The 18,001-nt window shown below is 41.3% G+C and overlaps 1 protein-coding gene across 2 annotated transcripts in view; it reads right to left on the bottom strand.

Annotated features, from left to right (window-relative positions):
- Positions 1–288: 288 nt before the first annotated feature.
- The window catches only part of LOC126391210 (TGF-beta receptor type-2-like), a 62,941-nt gene continuing 45,228 nt past the window's right edge, over positions 289–18,001 (bottom strand). For both annotated transcript variants that reach the window (XM_050045808.1, XM_050045809.1), the window contains 7 exons: positions 15,381–15,676; positions 15,027–15,275; positions 13,945–14,058; positions 13,491–13,628; positions 12,341–12,482; positions 2,818–2,945; positions 289–1,489 (listed from right to left, as the gene is read on the bottom strand). In XM_050045808.1, coding sequence (XP_049901765.1) covers positions 1,229–1,489; positions 2,818–2,945; positions 12,341–12,482; positions 13,491–13,628; positions 13,945–14,058; positions 15,027–15,275; positions 15,381–15,676 — 1,328 coding nt within the window. In that variant the 3' untranslated portion in view covers positions 289–1,228. The remainder of the gene's footprint in view (positions 1,490–2,817; positions 2,946–12,340; positions 12,483–13,490; positions 13,629–13,944; positions 14,059–15,026; positions 15,276–15,380; positions 15,677–18,001) is intronic.

The following is an 18,001-nucleotide window of genomic DNA, read 5'->3' on the forward strand; positions in this document are numbered from 1 at the left end:
TCCCTCATGATCAGGACTGTCCGTCCCTGGGTCATCAACTCTGGATGGATCCCATCCATCAGCAGCTGGTTCATTTGTGCTGCCAGGTGTTTATGGAGTGCACACTACGTTTCCTTAGCCAGCTAGCCAGCTTTAGTTATACAGTGCAATAATCAGATTATAATCATAATGCATTATAGACTTGGGCATCATATAAAGTATTACCAGAAATTCCACTGCACTCAGAACATGATCTTCAGTTGTTTGCACTGGGTTGGGTTGAATGACAGAATGAGTAAGAACAGAATCTCAGTATACAGAAATATCTTTAATTCATAAAAGATGTACAATATTTTACAAATGACACATACTGTATGTAAGGCAGGGTAAAGGATCTTTGGCACACTCCTCAGTTTCCTGATTTTTATGACAGAAAACATATACTATCTTTTTTAAAAATACATATCTGTGAAGTCTTTTAATTTGCATTCAAAGCTAAGTAGTGGGATTACATTCCCTTTTTGGCTGACCTGTCTCCTCTGTACAGTTATTGTCTCTATGTACATTGTGCTTGTTCATTCAAACAAGGTTTAAGTATAGCTGGGTAAAAACAATATGATTACACAAACAAATGCACACATTCTCATTCACACACATACACATTCCTTTGGATTGCTGCTGGTAAGGATGGAGTCCGCAGCATCAGTAGCGTTAAGGCGACATCTCTGCTGACACTTTGGCTCAAAGTCAGACACACAAAGACACTAACAGGCACAAACTCCCCTTAGCTCCAAAATGTTAGGCAGTATGAACAAACATCTGTAATGCATAAGTATCACCTGGTAAAGTGCAAATCAGAAGTCTTTGGTTTGATAGCTAATGGCCTGTTCTTTCTTTCATACACAGAGTGACCTTTTTGTCAGAAGGAAACCTGTCTAACTCTTAAAAAACACTGTCTTTGTGCTCAGCACATCTTTGGAAGCTTCCAGTTAACTCTGGCTTTTTGGCTCTTTAGCTTTTTAGCTGATTGAGGCAAGTTGTTACATTTTAGAAGTGGTGAAATACAAGAGTCCCTCTTTGCTGGCCTAGAATAAGATATGACACTATGACGCAATTCCAAGTCCTGGGACACAGGAGCTCAACTCCTAGACATCACTACTGAGATTCTTGCCTTCAATCTCATCAAAGCAGAACAAATGCCCTTGTTGGAAAATCTCCCTCAGAGTCCATGAAGATGCAGAGCTTCTGCTCACTTCTCATCACTCACAGAGCAGTCCACAGCTATGATGTCCTGTATTTCTGTGATTTTCACCTCATCCCCTGGGATCCCCACTTCTATTGGGATCTTCAGCTCCGCTGGGATCTTCTCTGCCGAGGAGCTGCAGCTGGACAGTTTGTCCATCTCATCCTCCAACTCGGAGATGCGTTCAGCAACACAGTGGGCGGTAAGTCTGGCCTCTGGGTCATGGTCCCAGCATTCCATGATGGTGGCACAGATAACTGCCACACCCTTAGACAGAGGAAGAGAGCAGGAATGTAAGAATACACACTAAATAAAATTCTATGAACTGTTTGGGTAAATGTAGCATATTCTCAACCAAATTATTTGAATGCTATATGGCCATTTACACATAACCAAATAACCAGTGTTTTTCTCCCCCAGACTTAATTCCCTTAATAAGTTGACCTACAAGCTACTTTTCAGATTAAGATTTCACAATAAGAAACAAAACATATAGCTGCAAGTGGCAATCCCAGCTTTAAGCTCCTTTTTAGCCAACAGGAGGAAGCAGCTCAACTCTCAAAATCAAAACCACAAGCAGCAGCAAGTGTGTTTCAGGCTTCACAAAGCTGATCAAAGTCACATCTTAGTGCAGGATGAATCTATAGTGGCTGTGGAGATGCCCAATTCCATGCTCATGAAGAAGATCAATTCTGACGCCCATTCACCTCCTACTGAGAGATCTCATCTGGAAATCTCACTTGCCAGTCTATTGTTTGGTATGACCAGCATTCTGTTCCACAGGTTGTATTGGTGCGTCAACTTAAAGGGACTGAGTACTTCTTACACCACTGGTTACAGATGGCTTCACCTATTCAAAGCTTTGATAGCTGCAGGAAAAAAAGGTTGCTCAAAACTTGTAGTTTTGATCTTACATGGTAATTTTCTGGTGGAGCAGGTGAGAACTGTAATTTAGGATACTGTGTATCTTAATTAAAATGACATCATTGTAAAGTTGTTCTACTGGCGTCTCCTTGATTACAATGATCCAGCCGGAAGAGTTGCATAACATATCATATTAAAAACTAACATAATGGAATGGAAGAATGCTCATGCACGTAAGAGATTGTTTTTATCACCTCCCATTGAGGTATTAGCTCCCATTGAGATTATAAATCTCTTTTTCAAGTGAGTCCCGGCTAACATAGGCAGCAACACAAGATACAAATACGTTATTATAAACAGACACAAAACAAAATACCAGACATGGAACAAAGTGTGGTACAAACTGTGCATCTAAAATATTCAAATAAGTACAAACACCACAACCACATTTCAAAGATATAGAGATAAAAAAGGTTAAAAAAAATAAAGTCGAAAGTATCCACACACATTCACAGAAGACTGTATTCAGTGTTGATGGCTCATTTTCATCAAGGAAGGGACCAAGGGACAACACTATCAGTAACAATACTAATGTTTTGTCTATGAAAAAATAAAAAATATATTTAAAAGAATTCCTACAAAATGAAAAATAACACTGTGTATCCATGCTACAGTTAGTATCTGTGTGAACAGTATGTTGGTCTAGTATAGCAGCTCAGTGTAGGTCTGACCTGATGCCTGAGCCAGGTGTTGGGGATCTCAGGTCTTCCTCTGTCTCTTAGCACGTTATCCTTCATGCTCTCCACACAGGGGTGCTCTCGCACTTTAGAGCCGTATGCAGGCTCATAGTCCTTCACCTCTGCAAACACAAACACAGCCCAGTGCACATCATTAACTGAGTCTCAAGTGCAGAAAATAACTTTTCTATTATGTCATGTTGTCTGTGCCATCATATTTCTGTTATTTGCAGCACTTCCTGGTATCTATGTGGTGATAGGAAGATGAAGATGAGCTGGCCAAGTTCAACATGAAAATCAAACAAGGCCCCATTTCATGGCATGGTTTCTGACACCATGAATATTTCAAGGTAAAAAAAAAAGTGTTTGGAAGAAGTGAAACAGATGCCCCGTTGTTTTAACACGATCAAAAGTGTAAATGTATCCTGGTATGAGGACATTCTACTCCAAACTACTGATCAATGACCCTGGCAACAATAATAATAATAATATTAATAATGCTGACAGTAGAAAATAAAATGTCTTTCATGATGTCTCTGCATCGGGAAATGCAATGGCACTTGAACAATGATCTTTTCTAAAAACAGAAAAAATCCGCTCCCACTAACAAGCAACTAGCTACAACCTCAGACTGTGCAGAACACTAAAATAACAATCTGTCATTTTTTTTCACTATTTACTACTATGCTGAAGAGCTAGTAGGGAAAAAGAGAGAGCATGTTGCTGAAACCTTAAAAAATGAAAAACAAAGTTCTGGGATTGGGTCCAGACCTTTATGAAACTGAACCCACAACAGCTGCAGTCTGTCTTCAGCCCCAAAGACAAGCTCTTAGGGTCTCACAATTTCTGTAAAATGAGACATTAGCTGCTGCAAAGTCATCTTCTGTTACTCATCTAAGCCAGATAATTATATGTAACTAACCAGCAACAAGTGCAAGCATCATGCTCTATGTACCCTGTCTTGTTCTTACATTTAACACTTTCTATGTGCCGTATATTTCACAACCTATCAAACACTGTGTATTGATGGTGTACCTTATTAGTGCGAAACATATGCAACATCTGAGCTTTTCTCTGGGTACTCACTACAATGAGTTTCATATTCAATGTCAAATCAAAGTACCACTCAGGACTAGAAGGCAATCCTAGTACTCAGTAAAACACAACAAGTCCTTTTATCTGTCTTCTTACATATCTTCAGCTGTAAAGGTTTACTAACACTGACTATACATTGATAAAAGAATTCAGAATTTTCCTCTAATCAAATCAAACTCAGTATTCATTCCTGACCTTAAACAGCAATAATTTCTCCACACTGTCCATTAAGTTGCTGTTCTGGAGCTTTCAACAATAACAAATGATCTTCAGGGGCAGATAAAGATTGCCCAGTTGTAATGGAATTGACCGTTCCCTATTTTAAGAAATATTTTCAAGTCAGAAATCACTAACTGCACTGGCAGCCAGATTTGCTTATTTAAATCAAAAGCAGGCTCAGATCTAAAATGCTCTCCAGTGTTACTTTTCGTTGACAAAAATTATAATGAAGACGAGACGATGACGAGCTAAAAACAAATCTTGATAATACAAACTAAGACAAAATCTATGTTCCATTTTTGCTAACGAGACGAGATGTGTTGAAAATGTTAGTGGTGGACTATCGGACATTGAAAGCAGTGAACGGCCGTGTTTATAATTATCTTCAAATGCCACATGAGCGACAGGCTGGTAAACTCCAGCAAATAGTTTGAGCCACGATGTTTTGCCTGTTTGACAGGCAGGTAGGAGGCTCAGTTATCTATGAGTGTAGCTGTATAAGTAAACAGTCTGAACTCAGATCAGTGACATGAGTTTAAACCTCCAGACTAACATGTTGCAGATTAAGAACGAATTCAGGCTTTAATTAAGTTATTTCTCTGTCTCACTCAGAGTTTACAATGAACCTGGGTACAAATCCTAATTGTCTCAGATTAGTTATTTGTGGTGTCAAAGTTTTTGAGAGCATGAGTAGAGAGATGTTGGGCTTTTCAAATGATGATCAGTAAGTGTGTGCTTGTAAATCACCCCTTAAACCTGTCAAAAACTGCTGGAGTGATTTGAGTAATTGTGCAGAAATTATTTGTAGTTGTAGAAAAAAATTGTGTAAATGAAATTTTTATACAACCTGTCACCTTGATTCTAATTTCTGATACATGAATTAGCCTTACTTAATTAGTTTAAAAATAAAAACATATTGAAAACATAATGACTAAAAGTTGACTAAAACATTTAGAGTAAAAATTAAAAAGCATTTTCTTCTCAAGAGATAGACTATATCTAAAACAGCTGTCAAAATTAACACTTGAATTTTTGATATGGGATTTTTGCAGTGTTCATCATGTTCATTGTAAGATTATTTTTCCTGCAATCCTCCAACTGCCTATAACCTGGTTCAGCAGCTGCAAATATAAATAGAAATAACATATGTTGTTCATGTTAATTAGTATGAGGGTATAATGAAAAGAAAAGCTGCAGTAGTTTCATTTAAGTCAAGTCCCTGTGGGCTCTGCTGCTGAGTCCTCAAACACAGGAAGAGGGACAGTTGGAGTGGAACCCCCGGACAGGAAGTTCGAGGTCTGGGATCGGGACTGTGTGCAGAGAAACTGTCTACAAGCCCACACTTCCTGTTTTTGACATATGGAACTTCCCCCCTTTTTAGCATTTTAAAACAGGATCCAGCCCATCCCTAACCCAATCCCTCAGCCATTCCCCTGGAGGTTATTTGTGCCAGAGCTGGTATTGTGCTCAGTGCTCTGCTGTTTAGATCTTCTGCTGTGGAGCTGGTATAAATACCACACATTTTCCTGGGCTGGATACAGCTGAAACACAGACCAGCAACAAGCTGACCTAAACTGAGAATGCTGAAAACAGAAATAAAAAGAGGTGGAGCACTTTGTACACATCCAAACATGACTGTAGTTGAAAATGTCTTATTTCGTGTTGTGATGCAGATATAGCTCGTATACACTTGTTCTTATATTTCTGAATAATATCAGGGACATTAGAGAAGTTTACAGACACACAGACTGTTATTGCAGTCTACACAAGAAGTGCTGCCTGTTTAACTAAAGCAGTTCTGGACATTTGAAAGCTATGAGAAGAATTTAATTTGTGGTTTGAGAACATATTTCACAAGAGACTGCAACCAGAGCCTCAGTCTCACTTTCCCCTTCGCTGTCTGGGGCCCATGGTTAAAGGCCTGCTATATCCAGTCTGTGGGGTGGAGAGCGGTTTATGACAGCTTCCTTTTAAGATTATTTGTCTGAAACCTTTGTGGCCTGGAGGTTAGCTAAAACCTCTATGGCTGGCTACACTGTCTGGGATCTGCTATCTTGAAAACACAGCTCCATGTTTGGCATGCAAGAGATCTTAAACTCCCAACAGGTGTATAACATGAGACAACTCCCACGTCAATGCAAAACAAACTACATCATAACAAGTAGAGATGAACCTGCATAAACTCTAATGAACCACAATCTCTTGTCAAAACAAAACCTTCTCTTCATCCAAGCCAAGCATTGGCCCATCTCCAGAGGAAGCTGTGGGCTGATTTGCTGTGGCAGGTTTGCGGCTACCACATCAGGGTGCTGTGACATTTGAACATCTATACTGCTAGTGGTGTACAGAGCCCTTAAGGTCCTGAGAGGTAAATGTGTTTTATCTTGTGCACCCAAGACAAAGAATTGAGTCACTCTTCAAGACTTTTGGGGCTCTGTAGTTTGACAGGGCTTTAAGAGGCTAAAACCAGTTGAGAGAAATTTTTGCTGCAAGCAGGTGAATCTATTTCCATTAGTGTCTGGGCCTTAAAGCAACACATTCTCGCTCCGACCTCGTCACATATCCACATTTGGTCATGGACTTTCCACATCGACATATGACATGCAAGGTACATCACAGTATCAGCAACTGGCCATGTATCATGCCAATATGAAAGGAGAGTTTTTTTTGTCTGTGTCTGATGCTGGAAGTCATTGACCAAGTGCTGGATTTCAATGACTTTGGAGTGAGACCGGATTGGTGCTGAACCACTGCTGGTTGAAATTACAGCAAGTAGTTGTCTCTTTGCTTGTCTGTTTGTGGTTGGAAACAACAGCGATATACAACATGTTCATTCATAAAATTAGACCCAAAGGTAGGCACAGTTTTGAGATTTTGAAAAAGCCAAGCCAGCTGTTTCTCTCTGCTGCCAGTCTTTATGCTCAGCTAAGTGAATTCTCCCCTTGCTTCAGCTCCTGACACAACATACAAACATGAGAGTGGTATCAAACTTCTCATCTTTCTCACAGCAAGAAAGTGAATGAGCACTTTTGTCAAAATATCAAAATCTTCTTTTTGCTCCAAAATGTCCTCTGTCCCCCAGCCCCATCACGGTATAGCAATCACCCCCTCAGCGGCTGTCTCCATTCACCAGCCTTTAGCCTGGCACAGTGCAATCCCTTCACCCAACACAATTACCCCGCATAACCCTCAACTAAGAGAGAAAATGTAGACCGTGCCCTGCCCTGCAGGCTAATTCAGAATATGTAAATAAAAAAATTAAATGTGTGAATGTACTATAACTGAGCACAACAACACCAGGGCAGAGTAGTATTTCTATCCTTCATTTTGTCCCCTGCTGTTGGGGTGGAGACAGAGGACAGACACATGCACACAATCCCAGACTAAGACATAGAAACACGGCTAGATTAGGGCATTCATGCAGTACCTCCTCTCTTCCTCGGTTTCTAAATACCTCTCTCTCTGAAATAAACACACACACATGTCGGAATGTGACTGTCTCATTCTAAATGTCTGTCTAAAAAAAGCCCACTAGGCAGAGGGACGGAGGTGGACCCGGAGAGACTATGTGACATCTAATTTGGGTTTTAAATGTCAAGACTGAGGATGTTTTTGGAAGTGAGGACATTTTGTCCAGTCGAGAGATTTTAGAGCTGAAAGAGTTGCTACAGTCATTCCCCCTCATTATACTGACTGAAAAGGGACTTAGAAAGGATACACTGTCCTATCATGCAGGATTGGAGTCACTTTTCGAGCTCAAAAAAGGTTATGAATTCAATATTCAATCTATAATCTTCTGTTAAAATTTAATATTCTACGTGTGTACAACAGGCTGTGCCTTGTGGTCCAGTGTCCATGTGTTTGCTGACTTTGTAAAACACACCTGCTTTATATTGTTATTAATTTGTTAGTCATGTGAAGCAAAGGCTCAGTGAATTAAATGCATATGAAATTTACTTGTGTGCTGAGGCAAAGAGCAGAAGAAAAAGAAGAAAAGTGTTGTTGTAAGAAAAAACTTCCAACCCAGTAGGCTGACAAAGTTCATTGCAGCCTACATAGATTCCCACCTGAGAATGAAAATGTCCATACTCTGATATTCTTATTCTTATTCTTGGAAAGGCATAGAAGCCTCTCTCTCTCTCTCTCTCACACACACACACACACACACACACACACAGACAGACAGGCACGCACGCACGCACGCACGCACGCACGCACGCACGCACGCACACACGCACACACACAGAGCTGAAACAGGTATAGTACCCACTCCTCCTCTCTCTCCCTGATTCTTGCCCAAAGAAGGGCAACAGCAGAGTTGAGATTGTCTCCCTCATATATCAGACATTCCTAAGATGCCTGCTGCTGACCTGGAGCTGAGGTCGAGGTGCAGTCTGACAGACATGACCATCAGACCCCCTGTTGACACCCAAACCCCCTGTCACTGCATAACAGAAAACAGTAGCCTGGATCTCTTTACAGCATGCATCCTTCATTTGAAATCAATGAGTTACTTTACAACATTCCTATCTGTGTAGAGTAATAAGTTAGTTATTACAATACTTTTGCGTTACTTTGATCAAAATCATCTCAGAAGAACTAATGTTCATTTTAAATGGATGAGAGTCATGTTGTTTCACAGCAGGTAACCAAAGCAAGGGAGCTCCAGTTTATTACAGCTCAATTCAAATCCAGTGCTGCACAGGTCTGACCCATTCATGCATTCACTTACAGTGGTTACCACTTTATATAAAAATGAAAGAAAAAAAAAAAAAAAATACTGAGAGCAATTAAATAGCCTAGACCTTTTTAAATTAACGGATAGCCTTGGACACATGGAGGCTCAACTCTGAGCCTCAATTATGACATATGGATCAATATTTGTGGGCCAACGATATGAAACACAATACAAAAAATGTTGAGGTTAGCACAACAAACAAAATTGGCGTGCAAGTCAGTTACTGTGATGTGTGCAGATTAAAACACCGGAGCTGGAAGACCCACCTGCCGGAGAGAGAGTTATGCATAAGAACAGGACTGTGTGCTTGTGTTGCTCTGCAGCTGCAGGGGATGTGAATGGAAACATATCCAACATATACTAACATCACCCAGATGTGCCGATAATCAGGACGAGGAAAAAATGTGAACTGTAGGCCAGATCCTTATCCCCGCTGCTTTCATGCAGCCTTAGGACACAAGACTACAACAGATGTTGTACGTCGTTATACTAATGGAAACACACTGAACATGAAAACATACAGTACGACATGACTCAGCTGTGTTGATCACTGACACCCTCCTATAATGTAGTCTGTGATGACATGGCAAGACGCAATAATCTTTTTGTCTGGTGGTGCACTGGTGGAAGTGAGCTGTGTGGATCAGTGTGAATAAATGACAATGCACAGTGTATTTCGGGTGGTAACATGTTAAGTGACACTGTAAATGTAATAATATTATGTTGGTAACGCATTATATTACTTTGTTACTGCTAAAAGTAACAAATATATTACTGTAACACCTTACAAAAGTAATGCATTGCCCCCAACACTGATCATGTAGGATAACTAGGATGCAGAGAATGTATTCACTTTAATTTGAGAGGAAATGGATTAAAGTGCTCCTTGAAATTTGTGGAGGAGAAAAAAGGTTTCCTTGAAATGACGTGAGAAAGACTTGAGACAGACATGAGACAGACATGATCTTGACTAAGTAAAATATCATAACTGATGTTACCCATATTATGTATTCCTGTATCTTGCATACGGACCTGTCTATTATCTATATCTGCCCAGATCGGATTCCTATAATCACTCATGCCTTTAGTGTTTATCATGTTTGTCATAACTAAAACAAAACATCAGTACATATTTTTCTTTAAGGTTCATTTTAAGATTTGTTTTTTTCTTTTCTGAGCAGTGGATGTGCATACCAAGTCCTATGGTAGTGTGAAATACTGACTCACTCTCCTAAACGAAAATACTAAAGCTGGTAAGACCTTCATTGTCAGTTTCATCAAATCCTAAGTGAAATAAATCCAATGACAATGACTTCCGGTGTCAAACGGCAACGAAAATAGCCATCCTTTCACATCGGCTACACGGATACACGACCAGTCGGTGTTACTGTTTAACGCTGCCTGGTGGTTTCAGGGGGAAACGCAGAAGGATAACAATGAAAGTTACGGTGGCGGAAGTCTGAGTAGGGTAGGCGGGAGGGGTGGTGGATTGGTCCAACAACCACAAACTTTCACCAGAGATATTGGATGAAGCGAGATACCCCACTCAGCTCACTTCCTGATTCAGTGACGTCAGCGCCACGCCCTCATAGGAGACTTGCGGCAGCTCTGAATGTATTGTCGTCAATGAGGAAAATGAACGTGATCACAATTTATGGTCAATTATTTCGCCCTATAGTCACTAAAGTAAATATTGGGTTCATTTTCCACAAGCCACACATCTTACCAACATTCTGACACTAAAGCTGCATTTTTCATCCGCACAGATCAAGAGAAAATTAACTTTGTTTGAGGGAGAACAGGCTCTGATTGGAGGGAGAGCTAACCACGCCCACTTAGGAGACAGGAAGAGTAACCGTTTTCTTAACATTGGATAAGCCTACGGTGGGGTATCTCCTCTATCCAATATCTCTGCTTTCACCCTGGCTTCCCTTAAGATTATAAAGCCAAACCCTGTTCTTTTTTTTCAAAACGTGAGTTGGCTAAACGTAACCATGTGTGTTTGTTGTTGAAGGAAAAAAACGTCAATTTGTGGTGTTGTGCTGACGTAGTGCTTTTATTTTGAAAGAGACTGTATGCAAACTGTACATTTCCTGTGAAACCAGAAGTGTTGAAAATAGACAATGCATGTACAGTAAAAGGCAGAAGTTGACGCGGAGTTCAAGAACATCAACAACCAAACGCAGCCAGGTTACTTTGCACGGTATATCTCGACATGGAAACTCCTAGCCTGAGTGTCAGACTGAAGCTCCCAGAACCTTCAGTCTGACATCGCCTCCATTGAAGGCGATTTATAAAGGGGGGAATTTGATTTTTCCCTAACCAATCAGTAGAGATCAACGACTCACCCAGAATCTGACGTCATTAGTATCCATGCCTCGGGGGTGCCGAAAACAAGCGAGCATTGACCGTTTAAAATGTCTCCGTCGTCGTGCACGCCCAGCTGCATCGCCGTTAAATCCAGTTTAGCAGCTTCCTTAATTTGGTCCTCCATTAACGCGAGTAGTGGCGAAATACCTCGATAGCATCGTTAATGTGGTCTGTAGGATCTGTAGCGGTCGTCATTGTTGCTATCCTCACCAGTTACCCACCGGCGTACAGCTTGACATCAGCATGGCGCTGATTGGCTATTCGCTAGACCCGCCCCTACCCCCGGCGTTCATTGGTCCGTCCATCGTTTGGACGCGATAAATCGCAAATTCATTGCAGTATGCCAGACCAGAGATGCAAGCCTACTCAGTTGAGTGGGCGGGGTCTATGGTCTGGAACCAGGCTAGGAAACTCCATGACCAAACATCGGTATGTGACGAGGTCGGAGTGAGAATGTGTTGGACCAGTAAACATGGTATTAGTGGATCACTCAGCAGCTGAAGAGTCACATACAGTCAGAATTTTGTTAAGGCCAAAAAACAGCTAGAAGAAGAGTGAATATTGGACTTAGAAATAGACAGGCGTCCAGAAATTAACTCCATGAATGAATGAATTAATGGAATGAATAAGTTGGACGTGTAAATAGATAATAATTTCTATAACAACATTGTAAGTTGAGTTTCCAGTAGTGTACACCTTGTCCCCGGGTAAATATTTTCATTTAGATGTTTCTGCAGCTGGGCGTAGGAGTGAAGGGAGTTCATTATCAACAGGAGTAGAGGCTAAGCAGTCAGATTATCATATCACATTACAAATACCTTACACACATCTTCACATGCTGCCTCCGCTGCTACATGAGAGGACTGAGGACTACCGGTCAGACAGATCAGCTGCTGAACTTGTTACGATAACCCAAAACTCTGGCCATGTATTGTCACTGTTGAGTCTCAATAGTTGGCACTTCACCTCAGTAGAATTGTTTTGCTCTCTATGTAAGTGTGTGCTTGCGTGTGACATGACATCATATCATGCACCCTTGCCTGAAACATTTAATTATGGAATATATGTATTTGTGGTGTGTGTGCATGCGCTGACCTCCAATAGCTTCACACCTCGATGTCATCTCCCAAAGTACAAGTGCCATGGAGTAAATGTCGGTCTGTTTGAAGGACTCAATGTTCTCCAGATTCAGTCGGGCCTCCAGCACCTCAGGAGCCATGTAACGTGCCGTACCCACCTGCAATACAGAGATACCAGGAGGTGTTAGCTCACAAGAACACACACATACACTGAGCATAGGAATACACTTGTTTCTGCACTTGTGTGTGATGTTGACCCTCTTCTATTGTCTGGCTTGTGATTTGTTGTTGTTGGAAAAGTCAACCGCTGACTGTCAATAAACCTGACTCACCCCCTTACATCATTCATTATTGGATATTAGTCAAGATGCAAGGCCACACTTGTTTGATGCATGTAATCAAATTGTACACATCAACTACTGTACTGAGTACAGCTGAGCTTACTTTGTAATGCAACATCAAAAAATACACTATGAAATTTTCCATGTTGCTGGTGGGTTGCCAACACATTCTCACTCTGACCTTGTCACATATTGTCCTTTGGTCATGGACTTATAATGTGCACGGTACCCTGGGTGTGTTTGTTGTTGACGTTCTGGATGCTGTGTCAACTTCTGCCTGTAACATGCATTATCTGTTTTCAAAATACACTTCTATTTTTACAGGACATGTACAGTTTGCATACAGTCCGTACAACAATGTAAAATTTTTTTTTTGTTCTCCTTCTACAACAAACGCACGTGGCTACGTTCTGTCAACACACATGATTGGGTTTATGCAACAAAAACACGTGGTTGGGTTTAGAAAAAAATGACAAGGTTTGGCTTTACAATCTCACAGGAAGGGAACACTGGCCTCCCAGATGAAAGTCGTTGGACCCATCCACCACCACATCCACCCAAGAGAAGAAGATGAATTAGTGATATGCAGAAAGAGGACATGAATGTTGCCAAATAAAGAAGAACCAACTTTTCAGATTCTGAGAGTGAGAGGGAGAGAAGGAGAGAAGGAGAGAAGGGGCTCAGTGTATCACAGGAGGTCCCTTGGCAGACTAGGCCTATATTAGCTTAACTAGGGGCTGGTCCAAGGCGAGCCTGAGGCAGCTCTAACTATAAGCGTTTACAAAGTAGAAACTCTTAAGTCTCTTAAGTGTCTTTTCATCTGACCTGTCCACTGTTGGCGAGGTCATCCACAGACAGACTACTGTCTAAACGAAGTCCAAGGCCAAAGTCACACAGGCAGCATGTCAGGTCGTTCTTCACCAGGATGTTAGAGCTCTTCAGGTCTCGATGGACAATGGGAACCTTTAAGCACAATGGAAGTACTGGGGTTTAAAAGTACTAATTAAATAAAAAGAGCACATAGAAATTTGTGTATACACATTATATAAAGACATTTCATACTAACAATGCCGGTGTTGATTACACTCTGAGGGAGAGTCAGTGAGGGTTTAGACTTTGTGTCTAATCTGATCTGATCATTATTAGGGTATAACAGTGTCTAAATTGTTTCTTTCTATGGCTATTTTGACAATGACAATGGTTATTATGGGAAGTATAGATTTTTAGCCCTGAAATGCTGTTTATCAACTGTCACATGGATGTATTCACACAGTCCTACCTTAGGGCGTCCACAGACGAGGCGGTCACTGTGAAGGTGGGCGACACCTCGGGCCAGAGACCTGCCCAATACCTGCAGCTCCTCCCAGCTTATCACATTACGTGTCAGGTGCTCCTGGTGAGCAGAGGGATGATTAGCAGAATTATGAATTAAAAACAGGTTAATGCTGAAACATATGAATGAAAAAGAGTATCTACCATGGGAATTGCCAGTCACACCATGAATAAAGCGGATTTGTACTTGTTTGTTAGCTCTATGCAGAGCCTACGCACATGGCCTACGCCGTTTATACTTGTGCAGTGATGTGTCTGCATCACTCTGCAGTTACACCTCCAGAACACTAGTCAGTGGAGGGGTTTCTGTTAAGTGCTGTAAAGTTTAGTTAATTAAAAAAAACATGTAAACACATGGCTTAATAGGGACCATTTCAAACACAAGTACACAAATCGGCTTCACTATAAGAATTCACATTGCTAGACACATTTTCCCCACAAAAACAACATGCTAATGTTATTAGCACATGCCTTTGGAATTTAAAATTGCTTTAATTAGCCTAGTATCTAGCGGAGATTTCCTTTTCTCATGTGAGGTCAGTGGCAACAGCAACATTTAACAAAGGTAATGTTACATAATTAGGCTCCATTACAACTCACGAGGTTCACTGACAACAACTGTCTTGTACTTAACACGTTTTCCAAACAAATACAACATGCTAACATTATTAGCATAAGCCTATGGCATTTTATACTGTATAAATTTGCATAACAAAAAGCGGAGATTTCCTATACTCATATGGGGCCAGGATAAATCACATACAAGAGTTAAAATGCTATTTTGTGGGGGCTTTCTTGTCTCCACAATTTATTGTTCCTTATCTATGAAATAAAAGTCAATAAAAGCTTTGTTTCCACTGAGGGAAATGGTTTTCATCTTACAAAAACAGACAGGAGGTCTACGTCACCGCAACATGTAGTTACATCTGGGGACATGCACGTCAGGCTACAGCATCAATTTGACACAGAAGTACAAATCTGCAAATACTACCCCAATCATGTTTGGTTACCTGATGGTGGCAGTCTCACCTGGAGATTTCCCCTGTGGTGAAAGGCAGTGATGAGCCAGTACTGTTTCTCCACCTTCCTCTCCTCAGCCGTCAGGAAGTGGAGAATGTTCTCGTGTCGAAGGTCTGTATTGGAGAAGATGTCTTTCTCGTTCTTCCAGGATGCGTATTCCTCACAGGGGAAGATCTTCACAGCTACTGTTTCAAACTGATCTGACGTAGTCTGCTTCAGCTTAGCCTTGTATACCTGGGCGAAGCGTCCCTTTCCCACCTGGGACAGGATCAAAAGTTATGTTTTTAATTAGAATTTCATGTAGAATGGCTTAGAGCAGAAAAGCTCCACAAAACAACTCTGAAATACAATACTAGTCTGTACCAGCAGATCCAACTCTATAGGCAGTGGCTCAGTGTTGTGGTTCAGGTTGTTGGCATGCGTCGAACTGCTGTCTGACCGATCATCATCCATCATGATGGCGCAGGCATCGCTGCAGTCAAGGCCTCCAGCTTTTGGCTTGCGCTTCTTAATGCTGCTTTCCCATTCTTGGTTCATGCGTTGCCGATAGGCTCTGTACCAGTAGAACATTCCCACAATTACAATCCCCATCACCAGCAGGGGAAGCAGGCTCACCAGAATCACCGATACCAAGGGATTGTCCGGAGTTGGATCCACAACTGTAAAAGAAGATGGAAGATGAAATGAATATAAAGGTTATTTAAGTACTTGGCCTGAGACCAAGAGTATCATAAGCAACACACAATTAAATGAAATCAAATAGGAGGATTGATGTTGGACTACAAACACGATTTAGACTACTGGATCAACACATACACTAATAATAATAGTAATAATACTACATTATACTTATATAGCACTTTTCATGACACTCAAAGACTCTTTACAAATTCAGGGACACCAAAAGAAAAAAAATGAGGAGAAGAAACTTGATTTGATTGTAAGCAGTGTTGAATAGGTGAGTCTTGAGTGATGTTTTGAATATGGAGAGAGAGGGGGAGTCTCGGATGGGTTTGGGGAGTGAGTTCCAGAGGGTGGGAGCAGCAATGGAGAAGGCCCTGTCCCCCCAGGATTTGTGCTTGGTCCGGGTGGGGTGGGACAGGAGGTTGGCATCGGCAGAGCGGAGTGTGCGGGTGGGAGTGCGATGATGGAAGAGCTCAGACAGGTAGGGTGGGGCCTGGTTATTGAGGGCTTTGTATGTTATGAGGAGGATTTTGAAGTGGATTCTCTGGGGGATGGGAAGCCAGTGGAGCTTATGGAGAACAGGGGGGATGTGGTCATGGGTGTGAGAGTGGGTGAGTAGCCGAGCAGCAGAGTTCTGGATATACTGGAGCTTATTGAGGGTTTTCGGAGGTGATGAAGGCGTGGATGAGGGTTTCTGCAGCTGAGGAGGAGAGGGATGGATGGAGGGGGGGCGATGTTCTTGAGGTGAAAGAAGGCTGTTTTGGTTATGTGTTTAATGTGCTGGTTGGAAGGAGAGGGACTGATCGAGAATGACGCCAAGATTTCAGATGTGAGGGGAGGTGGATACTGTGAAGCCGTCGATTTTGAGGGTGAAGTTATGGTTGAATTTGGTGCGTAAACAGTGACATAGTGACACAGTGTTTATGACGTGCCAGAATTGTATTTAGCTACTGGCAGGTATTTAACCATCTAAGATTAAACTGCTTGTGGGTTTTTGCTGACATTTAGATTTTGAACTGAATCATAAAAGTCAGCCATGAACAGTTAGTAATATAGCATGTGCTGAATGTCGTGAACACTATAAACATGAGCCATAATTCTACTGTCATCTCATTTTTTTGCCTCTTAGCATGTGCAGGAATTTTCCTGTCTATCTGCATTAAGGTTAGTGTACAGGTTTTTGTAACATGGGGACATGTTCCATGGGGACAAAGCACTGTTGGAGAATAAGAGTAGTATTCATTTTGGGACTGTTACAAGTCTGTTAATGCAAACTCTGCTTTTCAAGTGTCTGCTTCCACTGCAGAGAACTGATCAGTAGTTTTAGCAGTAGCTTTGCTTAGTTAGGATTTACAAGCGAAGTCACAAGTTATTCTAAATATATATTTTTTTAAATGTTTCTGTTATTTCTTTTTGTTGGAAATTTAGTTTTAGATTACTTAGGACAAGAGTGTCAGGTGCATACAGAATTTATGTGTAAATTTAAATTTCCAACACAACAAGTCTGTTACATTTGGCTATTGATAAACCTGTTATATGTGCAGCGCACATTAGCCAAAATTCCATTTGTAATCCTTCAGATTTTAGTCCTGCTTGATTCACTGACACCTACTGGTGGTAACAGCAAGTCAGCCGATAATTGGCGTTTTTTCTAAACACAGTGCAAGCTGTTTCCCACACAACATAAGGGTAAGTTGGGCCTCATTCACTGATATGCTGGTAGAAAACTTTCCGCAAAGAATAAGTGAGCTCTCAAAATAATTGTCACATTCATGACACGTGTGCACCGGCCAACTTTGTTCTTACCACTTTGCGTATGTTAGTGAATCAGAATTATTCTAAATTGACAGGTGCATCCCCACTTGTAAAAAAGGCCATCACTTTGTGCAGCATTCAGACTGAACTGGATAATATAATACCACCTCTCTCTGTCAGCATCCATCTGCTTTACCTGGACTATTCACCAATAACCACACAGCAAGGTTATGCCCTGCCCCTCTTAGATCAGAACACTCTGACTGTCTACTGTGAAGCTCGGTAATCTAAACAGTGGCCCCTTCTAATGGTGTTCCCCTTGTTGGAATTGGACTGACACTGTGGACATTATAGTGTGCGTGCATCAAAACGTAAGTCTGACCATGGGTGGGAACGGGCACAATATGCAGGACTTTGCAGTGAGTTAAAGGTGGTTATAGATGAGGATACTATGTTTCATTTAACTTAATTGCACATTTATTGAGATGCACTTCAAGACCCAAGTCTGGATATTGCATGTCCTTTTTAGATAATGATTAGTCATT

Source organism: Epinephelus moara, chromosome 6, assembly GCF_006386435.1.
Source record: "Epinephelus moara isolate mb chromosome 6, YSFRI_EMoa_1.0, whole genome shotgun sequence".
Taxonomy (NCBI): domain Eukaryota; kingdom Metazoa; phylum Chordata; class Actinopteri; order Perciformes; family Serranidae; genus Epinephelus; species Epinephelus moara.